At 42.5% G+C, this 11,059-nt stretch overlaps 1 protein-coding gene across 1 annotated transcript in view; it reads right to left on the reverse strand.

Annotated features, from left to right (window-relative positions):
- Nucleotides 1–6,261: 6,261 nt before the first annotated feature.
- CUNH16orf72 (chromosome unknown C16orf72 homolog) overlaps nt 6,262–11,059 on the reverse strand; it is a 26,354-nt gene continuing 21,556 nt past the window's right edge. The window contains exon 3 of the mRNA XM_010644183.3: nt 6,262–7,823. Coding sequence (XP_010642485.1) covers nt 7,579–7,823 — 245 coding nt within the window. The 3' untranslated portion in view covers nt 6,262–7,578. The remainder of the gene's footprint in view (nt 7,824–11,059) is intronic.

Consider the following 11,059-nt stretch of genomic DNA (forward strand, 5'->3'; position numbering starts at 1 on the left):
GAAGATTGAGCATTACTGGCTGCTCCCAGGGTGTCCCAGCAAGCTTCCTGCTGACCTCAGCACACCCCACTCCTCTCCCTCACCTGGGGCATCATCCCACTGCCATAGGCCAACAGCAGTCAGGCCCGGAAGTTTAGTGTTTCACCGGTGCCCGAGTTTTCAGACAGTACCTCGATCCCGCCTACAAGTCTCTCCTCTGTTCAGAAGGGGGAAACTGAGGCAGAGTGGCTTGAGTGCAGTGCATATGACCCTTCTGCGTATACACGCTTCAGGTGCAGCTAGTAAGTCATGATTAGAGAGGAAGATTTGGGGGACACGGGCTGGAATCTAGTCCAGCTAACGGGTTCCAGTGAACGCCACGGGCCACAGGCTACAAAGGGTCTCGGCACTTTCTGCTTCCTCCATCAGCGTTCACCTTGCTCCAGCTTCGCCATCGTTGCATGCAGCTTCGGTGGCACCAGTGCACTTGCTCAGCGGACACACGGGTGCAGGACAGTTGAGGAAGGCTGCACAACCCCACGCTCCAATACATGATTACCGGGTCATTTAAAAATATAAACAGGTACATGAATGGTAGGACTTGGAATTCTGTTGTTTACTTCGCCTTTTAAACAAGAACACTGCCTGTCCTACCACAGACCTTTAGACTCAGCGCATGTGTGTAGGTGGAATCCAGGAAACTGTTTGACGCCAACCCCGAGATGACACAGCTCCACCAGGTCAGGTCACTCCTGGTCAGCCATGACTCACTATGCCCTAAGCCTTGTGGGTGCCAACTTCCTCCTGCCCCAGAGGAACTCGCTGGTCATGCTGACTTCCTCAAAGCCTGGGGGCCTGCCTGAAGGTGGGGCCACGTCTTCTGAGAGCACCAGCAGCAGCAGCCCTCTGCCTCAGGTCTGGCCCCCAAAGCCAACAACACTGTAGCAAAAAACTGTACCACAGGCCTTTGGACCTCTACTGAGGTCTACCAGTGGTTCTCTACTGAGCGAGCCTGAAAAATAATGGTACCTGGCCCCCAGCCATGGTTCCTCCATCCCGAGGGGCCCCACCTACTTTTCTGGGGTGCAGCCTATGGCTGCTTTTAATATGTAGGAAGGGTAAAAACCACGCAATCTGCAGGATCGCGGGGATAGGGAAAAATGGAGGCTGAAGGCTGGCACAGAACCTAGGAATGTTATCCAGCCACCTGATGACAACAGCCACATCTAATTTCTAACAAGAGTGCTCACCATGAGTCAGGAATCTTCATCGCTCCAGACCGTGAGGCAGGGCTGGGGAGGCAGGCAACAGTGGTGAACTAGAATTCTCATGTTACCTCTCATCCCCACCACATCCTTATTCCTCAGACTAAGCCCCAAGGTGGAGGGGAAAAAGGGGATTTTGTGAAAACCTAGAAAACTTCCAGCCTCTTTATGTTCATTCAAGAAACACAAATACCTACCCTGTTTATTGAAGCTTAAGTTCGGAGCCCAGGTTTTCAAGGTAGTGAGATGAACATGGTCACACACAGTATGTTTACTAAAACGCCAAGAAATCATAAAATGGACTACATCATAGGCAAGTAGGAACTGTGGAGACTTTTCCTTGATTCAGTTTTGTGTTTGTGTGCATACATTCACAAGGTCTCCGTGGAAGTTATTCATAGATCAGCATCCAAAATGTGTGAGAAACCCCAAGATGGGCAGAGGCAAGATCTCATAAACCACAGGTACTTGTGTGAAAACAGTTTTACACAACATTTATACTAGCCTGAGTGGCCCTAAACAGCAAATCAAAACCCCTTAGGGCTAGGGATTTAGCTCAGTGATTCCATGCCTGCCTCACAAGCGCAAGGCCCTGAGTTTGATCCCCAGTGCCAAAAAAAAAAAAGAAAAAAAAAACCTTGGTGGTTACAAGCATTAGATGCACCCTGAAATTAACACCACCACTGTGATCTTGAGATTCACCTTGAGGGAGGAGAGTCTGGGAAAGCTCGATCAGCCTTCCAAGCTCATGGACAGTTTGACAAGGGATCCTCTCCTCCAGGATTTCCACCCTGGATACCATTCCTAAGAAATACATAGGAACAGTCTGAGAACCGTTCCTCAAAGCTCCAACTTACAAATGGCACACACCTTGGTGGACTTAAGAGGACTCTGAGTTATGACTCCACGGGGTCCTGCGGATGCTAAAAGCAGGCCAAGTACTCCAAGCCCTTCTTTCTGGGTCAGGCTGCGAAATTCCACTCTCAACCTTCAGAACTCTTCTGGTAACAGAAGCTGGATAAACCCCAGGCCTCCTGAAAATCGCCAAGGCAGTTCCATAAATGATCAGAGTTCTCTACACTTTGGTGCCTGCCAGAACTGATGCAAAGGAATGCCTCAGCCCTCACGAACCAGTGAAGGTTTTCAGGTAACAAGAAAACCTGTTTGCTGCTGGGGTGGCAGCACACAGCCAACCCACCAACAGCACGACTTGGTCAGAGCCCATGGCTCCCCTCCTGAGACGAAGGACAAACAAGTAGGGCAGGGCAGTTCGGACTTGCCCACCTGTGACATCTCCTAGGGAGCCTGAGCTCAATCTGAGATCCCACTCAGCAGTACACAGCCCGTGCTCTACAGTCTAGCTACTCTGCAGCACACACGAGCTTCTCGTTTGCTGCCCACCCACTGCCACTTTCAAACAGCCCCCAAGACACAGTGAAGGCAGTTTTGAAGACTAGAGCTCCTAAGTTCCAGTCTCCCACGATGACTTTTGATACTGAAGTGCTTTATTCAACACTTAACTCCTACATAACCACCAACCAAGTAGCCTATTTCAATAGCTACATATATGAAAAGACATAAATGTATAGAATATGGTTTGAAAGGTTACTGTCCAAATATTCAGTTTCTGCCAGGGAGAAGAGGGGAGGGGAAGGGAGAGGAGGGGAGCAGGTTAAAAGGACCTTTACGCTAATGTCTGACATTTTCATTTTCTTCACAAAAATCCAAGTGTTAATTTTTCGATGGCACATTATTGAAATAAACTCTCAGTCACATTCTATAATTCTCTCAGGTTTGCTCCACTCATAGGAAGGGATATCCAACTTTCAACTGATTCCTGCTACTAAAGGCTCACATCTTTTTTTCTATACCTCTTTTACAGATGATGGAACTGAGCTCAGAGAGGCAAACTTACTCTGATTATCATTACCTAGTGATGGAGCTAGCATTCAGACCCTTGTGTAAGAAAAACAGCTTCCTTCCTATAAGAAAGCAAAAAGCAAATTAAAGTCACAACAATCACTTCTGAGGAAACATTATACCCAGCACAGGCTAAGCTGCAGTCGGACAGGTGCTCTTACAATGATGGAAGTGTTGTGGGGGGGTTTTGTTGTTTGTGGGGGGTGTTTTATTCTTGATTTTTGAGACAGGTCTCACTAGTAGCCCAGGTCAGCCTTGAACTCACTGTATAGCCCAGACTGACCTCAAACTTGTGGCAATCCTCCTGCCTCAGTCTCCAAAGTGCTGTGATTACAAGCATGCGCCAGCACACCTGGCACAACCATGGAAGTATTAACTGGTTCCTTGCAGGAGGTAGTCTGGTAGGACCTATCAGTATTTTAAATATGAACTCCTTTATACCAGCTATTTCATCTAAAGAAAATTATCCTGTAAGAAAAAGTCACCACTGCACTACTTAACTACTGATTATAAAAAACAAGGATTTAATTAAATAAAGGCCCATCTACCAAAGGAATGCTAGTCAGTCAAATTCACCATACTCTAATGCATACAGAACTTCACAGCATAAACTGTAATGTGGTTGGAATTTTGCAGTTTTAAATCTTTAAGGCACTAAATCAATGCCAACAAAATGGGGGCCACTGGAAACTTGGAAAAGCACCAAGAAACTCCCCAAAGTAACTTTTGCTAAGAGCCTCAAAACTTTCAAAGCTCACTCATGTCACAAACTGATCTCTACTGTACTTCCCAAAGAACAAGCAGGTCCCTCATAGGTCCAGCCCAGAATCTCTCATCTGTGTTCCAATATAGTATGCCTGACACGGGCCCAAGAGTGTAGGCCTGTCTCTCAAATGTCCCCACTGCCAATGTTGCAGACTGGAGTTTGAAAGCTACCTTTATGGGTAAGGTCAAAGTTGGGACAGCTTCCAAAAAGGGAGATGAAAACAGGTGCTGTACACATCTGATTAGAACCCCTTTGGTCAAGTAATTTGAACATGGGCTTCCTGTGGCAGGCTGCTTCAGGGCGCTTCATTCCAAGCAAAATATACCTCTGCAGAAAGATTCCCAACCTCACCACACCCCAGACAGCTCAGTAATCAAGCTAATGGATGAAGAGCCAGGTGGTAACTATATGAAATAAAATCCCGTGAGATTAATCTGCTAACAATCACTACGACGAAACTCAAAAATTGCAGGCAATAAATACAGTCGGGCAAAAACTATGATGATTCACATTGGTAATAATTTCCTAAAATTAACTGTGTGGTTCATATCCCCAGCTAAAGGGCCTATTTCAAAATCATCTCTTGGTATCCTCACCTTGGTCAGATGGTACCATCCCCTTAATATAAGCACTGCTGAAGGAAAACCTTGAGGTCCATGGTCACAATTACACAAACTGAATGAGTTCTAATAACCCTAGGGAAAAAAACAAGAAGTCTGTTTTTCAAAAACCTAAACTTCATTTGATATTTACTTCATCAAAAAGTTACTGGGTGGAGGGTGCAGCTCAGTGGTGAAGTGCAAGTGCTCGCCTAGCTCACCCGAGGGCCTGGACTCAACCCCTAGCACCAAAAAAGACAAAATTATTTAGATATAATGACCAAAACAAAACTGCAGACAAGCCCCATCATTTTTTGTTTTTTTTTTTTAATGATTTATTCATTTTATGATTTAAGATGTGTAATCACTACTTCACCTGGGTAAGCCACATGGAAGAATTTGACTTTGTATCTTTAAATTTAGCCAAATACTGTCCCCATTAATTTTGCTCTGTAGAATACTAGGCAATATAATCGTTTTTAGTATTTCAGCCACGCTCAGAACAGTGTACAGATGAATTCAACCTGCTTGTGTCAAGGTAGAGGTAACAGAAACAGAACCGAGGAGCAGTCTGAAAGAATCAGACTCCATCTTAAGACTAAGAGGTTCTGCTCCCCGCAAACTAAACTGCTAGGTTTGTACGTTCACCTACACTGTCCTCAAGAGACTGAAAAATGTTACTTTTCAAGTACCACACAGGTATGCAATCTTCTATGATTTGTTTCACATCTAAACTGGCACACAGAAAAGTTTTTCCAAAAAACTACATTTTCCTACAATTAGAAATCACTTCCCTTTGTCTCTGGGGACACATGAGAGAGCAATGGGTCAGAGGAGAGAGAGGAGGTTAGGATTACGTGACAAGTAGCATTTGAGATTCAATGCAATGGAAAAAAGTAACAAATGCTAAAGTTTTTAAAAAGTTTAATGGAGCCAATAAGGCATATAAATTGTATTCTGGCAGACGTTAAGACCTGCTTTCTCTTACCAAAGAAAATGGCACGTGTTTTATCAAAATTTGACAATTGAGATTAAAGGGTATTAAGATTAAGCTTCAGAGCACCAACTAAAACAAAACAACCAAAAATATTGTTATTCAACTTGGAAAGAGGAACTAGAACCAAGGCAGAAAGGGGAGATTAAATATGTGTTCCTCCATCTCAAAATCCTGTAGGAAGAGGAGTTCTGGTCTCTCGTGTGCAACGCATCACACCACCAAACCCAATTCCAAAATCTAAATTTACAATGACAGAAAAGCAATGATTAACTCCAAGTGCATTTCTTGGTATATTCCAAAGGGAAGCTGGAAAATACTCATAATACATAGGCTTGCCCATTTCAGGTAAAATGACAGATTGCTATAATTCTTCCTGCTATTATATTCAAACAAACAAAAAAATCCACTTTTGCAAAAATTTAGAAATACCTCACTTTCATTCCTAGTTTGAATATGGATTTCACTGTTTTAAATAAGGGCTATATCTATAAAGAATACAGAACTTCAATTCACACATTTCTAACATTCCATTCACATCCCACCCAGTTAATAATGGTTAACTTAGCAAAGTTTCTTCACAGAAAGATATTATTAAATAGCTGAAGAAATTGCAAACTTTAACAAAGTGCTGTAATTACTGGAAAAACCCTTACACTGATTTGCAATGGTCATTTAAGGATAAAAATAGGAAGTAACTGATACTGGGCTACAGGTTTGCAAGGAAACATTTTTCACTGTCCTACTTGATATATAATAATAGGATAGAATAAATTACAGTACCTGGCAGGCTGACATCAGTTCTTCATCTAAAAAAGACTATCATTCAAGATATTAAAAATGAGATGAAACATGCTCTAAAAAGTTGTAGCTACAGAGGTCTTATATCTTACTCAAAGAGGACTCTATTGAGAACTTTTATTTAGGTCTACCTAACATCTAGAGAACCTCCATGCGACTTCATCCTTTTTAGAATGAGATCCCAAACCACTTCTTAGGAGAGGGAATGGAGGGACAGGAATAATTAAGGTTTTGCTATTTGTGATCACATTATTAGTTGATAAAACAGAGGTTTATCATCGTCCACCCACAAGGAAAACTGCACAAAGTTGGGCAACCATGAAAAATGTAACACAGGACATGAAGGACTAGAATACCTACCGCCATCCATCTCCCTAATACTGAATCAGAGTGCAGGAGCCCGTTTGTTCTCAAAGGTCAGGACCTCTTTTAGGTCACCTTGAATGCAGTCTACATGTTTACATTGACCGTAAGGAAAGTACCTCGGAAAGTAGTATTTGTCTTAAAATTGAGTATTTGAAGCCTACAGGATTAACTTGGGGGCCGTTTAATAATATTGCTATTTTTAGAGCACAAACACACACAAAGTGAATCCAATAAAGTTCTGTGTATTGTTTCAATATTAAGTATTAATCGCATGACCATCATAGCACCTCTTTACATCACACAATCACCAAAATTAGAAACTGCTTTGAAAACTAAAAACAGGGCACAGTCTGATAATTAGAAGTTGCACACTGTTACTAAATAGAAATCAGGTGCATGGTACAGTGTGGCTGCAAAAATAGAAGCCTGCAGATTTGACAAGGGAGCCAAATCATGTTTTTTTAGACAATTTCAGGAACCTGGCAATACTGTTCAAGCAAAATTCTCAACACAGCAGGAAATGGACCAGGAAAAAAAAAGCATTCTATAACCAAATAAAAATCTGATTATTTCCTTTCCCTTTGAGAATAAATACAGTTAAGGTCACTTTTAGCCTTGGAACGGATATATGTTTGCCTATGATGATCTCGCTAATGACTACACGATATCTGATGTCCTCTGCTAGGATTATAGTTTTGAGGAAGCCATAGTTACAAGAGGCATCTACTGTAAATCCCTAGAATTTCCTTTTATGGCAACCACTATAGAATTCACTTGTCTTAAACAGTGAACAAGGGATGATGGCCTCATGTTTCCTTTGCAATAATAGTATATGTTGAGGATCAAGAGGCTTTCAAGCAGCATGGTGGGTGTGAAAATGTTTGCAGTTTAGATCATTCTGTTGCGTTTATGGGTTGGTGAGTCTGTAATGACATCGCCACACTGGGCTGAGGTACGCTTTCTAGTTCCACCATTGTCCAAGTGGAGTGCCATTTCTTCTGATATGAAAGTGTTCAAATCGACATCATGGAGTCCATTTCTCCTTCGACTAGCATTCGATCCACTGCTTACATGTGTAGGAGAGCCTGGGGTACTCGAACGCACGCTTATACTAGCCATTGCACCACTAAGACCTAGGAAGAAGAAAAGAGGTTTTAGAGTTGCTCGATTATTTAACCCTTTTGAAAGCAACCCACTTTACTTTCCACGTTGCCTTAGTGTAAAAGAATGTCTGACAATTTTCTTTGCAAGAGGCCACCAGTGAGTAGTTAAGTTTTATTCTGAAAGAATGAACCACCCGGCTTTGGCATATTTTATTGGTAACACTGCCCATGCTACCAATTACAATACTGGTCGCCAGCAGTCACAGAATGCTATGTATTGAGCACTGTGCCAAGTGTACAAATATCTCAAGAAATTCTCCCATCTACTCCACTAAGTAGGTTGGTACCATACATCATTTACATGGAAAGACAAAAAAATGCTTGCTTTAAACAGGACATTTTGTATCCAAATCATCCCAACAGATCTCTCTGGTGCGTGTCTGTGTATGGTGCACATAGCAGAGGAAGAGATCATCCCCCAGCCTAAGCAGACTTAGTCCAACATCCCCTCTAGATAAGGTGACTGTATGATCTATAATCCAAAAATGTAAACTGTTAAACTGAAAAGGGGGTCACTGTTAAACATTGCCGCAGGACGGGCTGGGGATTTGGCTCAGTGGTTCTGCTGCCTGACTTGCAAGCACAGGAGCCCCAGTTTGATTTCCAGTACCACCAAAAATAAAAATACCCCAGGATAATAAGCAGAAGGTGGATGTACCCTGGACACATGGGGCCATATGATCCCACAGACAGCCTGGGGCAACATTGTCTCTAATCCCTAGGGAAGAAAAATGTAGGGGTGCAGTAAAGAACCTTGCTGCTTTGCTTTTAAGCTATTAAATCCAGAACATACTCCAGCATTTATGGCTTAAATATTCATAAGCTAAGGAACCAATTTGTATTCTACTTCTTCATATTCAGGATAAACCTGGGAAAGGCGTGAGTCAAGGCAGCACACATAAATCAGTAATAAAATTTTTTAAATCTAGTGATACTGACGTTGGGCTTCTGACATCAATTTGGCCTTATACTACTCTAGCCTCACCTAGGCATTTTGCTAACACTAGACTTTTTTTCTTTTTTTGCTTTTATTATCAGTGCATATGAATTTTATAGAACACTGGGGTTCAATGTGTGCATTTTGATCACATTCATCCCATTTACTCCCCTGCCTTACATGTTCCTCCCCCATCAGACTAAATTTATAACATGATCTAGTTTAATCAGTTTGCAAAGAACAAGACTTCTCTCTTAGGTTTCAAACTAAGCTTAGAGATCTGATTTGTTGGGGACCCATTCCGAATTCTGTAAATACACAATATAAATATGAATGTTAAGTTGATAAAAGATGCTAACTCTTACCATATCCAATTTATTAAATTCCCCTTGACATTGTTTTCACTTCATCAACACCGTGGACAATGTTCTAAACCCACAGTCCCCAACCACCTTTCATCACTGACAATATTCCATACCCACACTTCCCTGATGAACCGCTTGAAACTCAATTCCCTCCTCCAGGTGCCCCCCACACCCCTATCTATCTGCACTAATCCAACCAGCTCCCTCACAGCTTCTCTTGACAAGGAGGCACCCCACTCCCAGTGGCGGTCTGAGAAAATCTAACTGGTCTTTCTTTACCTCTTGACCTTTCAAAGGCCAGCACCCATTTAAAAGATAAAAATGCTGGGATATTTCATATGAGCCACTACATTAAGTATTTTAATCTTTGAAGTAACCCTATGACATCTATATTACTCCATTCTGCAGATGAAAAGCTGTATTTTTTTGGGGGGGTACCGGGGATTGAACTCGGGTCCTTGCTCTTGCAAGGCAGGCCACCGAACTGCTGAGCTAAATCCCCAGCCCCTGAAAAGCCGTATTTTAAAAGGTGACTAATCCACCCAAGCTCAACAGGTAGTAAGCAAGAGCTGAGAAAAGCACTCAAGCGCCATCTACACTCCTATTCAGTTAAGCTGCCTCCTCTTAAAGACTGAATTGGTTTAGCAAAGAAGTGGAATGAGAGTCTAGCTAGTGATGGTGAACCTTTTAGAGCTTTCAATGATTAAAATAGCCTGCTGTGGTACCCGTGCCATAGGTTCACCACCACTGTCTAGGGCCAGCCTGCCTCTTCAGGCCTAGTCTAAGTTAGCTGCTCTCTCTCCTTTTCTGTCCTTTTCACGAACTCTCCATCGCCAATACCAGTAATTTGCAGCTCCTTCCAAAATCAGGTTTGTGCTTTTCTCTTCCAAGGCTCATTCCAGCTGCCTGAGGTCTACAAGTTCCTCTGGCACCTCCACAGAGGATACTGCTTGCTTATCCTACCTCTCCCTGTCAGTCTCTTGCTGGCTCCTGTTCCCACCTGCTCGAAACTCTCACTCCTTCCTGTTCTCCAACCTGCCAGCTCCTTCCTCAAGTCGCCTCTGCCCAGCTTCTCTTCTGCCTGACAGGCAACTGTTACTAAGGGTGGGTTTCTTCATCCCCTTAGCTTGCCTACATACAGGCAATGTTTTCCAAGGTTGGACAGTTAGGAATCAACCCAGCCCCAACACTCCAAGGCCAACCTGTATTTCGAGAATTATAATCTATCATTTCATAATTGTAACCAGAAGAACTGCACTTCCTCCTCCCTAACACACTGACTTAAAAAAAAAAAAGTTAAACATCTTGGACTATTCGGGCTATTCTTATACAACACAATTAGCGATCTCTTCTTGTTTTGTTTTTTTATCTTCAATGGACTGAACACAGTGTCTGATACATAACATTAACTAAATTTTGAAAAAGAATGCCTCAAAAGTCCCATATTTTGAAATCAGAGTTCAACTACTGCTGCTGGCAGCTTACTTCACCTAAAAGCAATACCATCATGTTTACAGCTCCATGATCCCCAAGCTGATGGCAGTTTTTTTTAAAGCTCTATCCATAAACTGAACTTGCAAGGGAGAGCTGTACCTTCCTTTTTCCTAATTCCATAGCCCATAACATACCACAAGGTCATCCTTTTCTGTAATACAGCAAAACCCGGGAATTTGGCAACTAACTAGGCTATTTCAATAATTAAATTCAGGATCCCCTTTATCATTTAAAACCACAGGAAAATTTCAACAAACCCCATATCCCTGATACCGTTCCAGTTAACTATAGGGCCCTGTGACAGTAATGACCAATGCCAAAGGCTCATAAAGCATTCCATCACAAGTGGACTAGGCACTTGAAGCACATGTTTCTCAGTATTTCAACTTCTTCATGAAAAAAGAAATATA

Source organism: Fukomys damarensis, unplaced genomic scaffold (genome assembly GCF_012274545.1).
Source record: "Fukomys damarensis isolate Sample0158 unplaced genomic scaffold, DMR_v1.0_HiC HiC_scaffold_34, whole genome shotgun sequence".
NCBI lineage: Eukaryota > Metazoa > Chordata > Mammalia > Rodentia > Bathyergidae > Fukomys > Fukomys damarensis.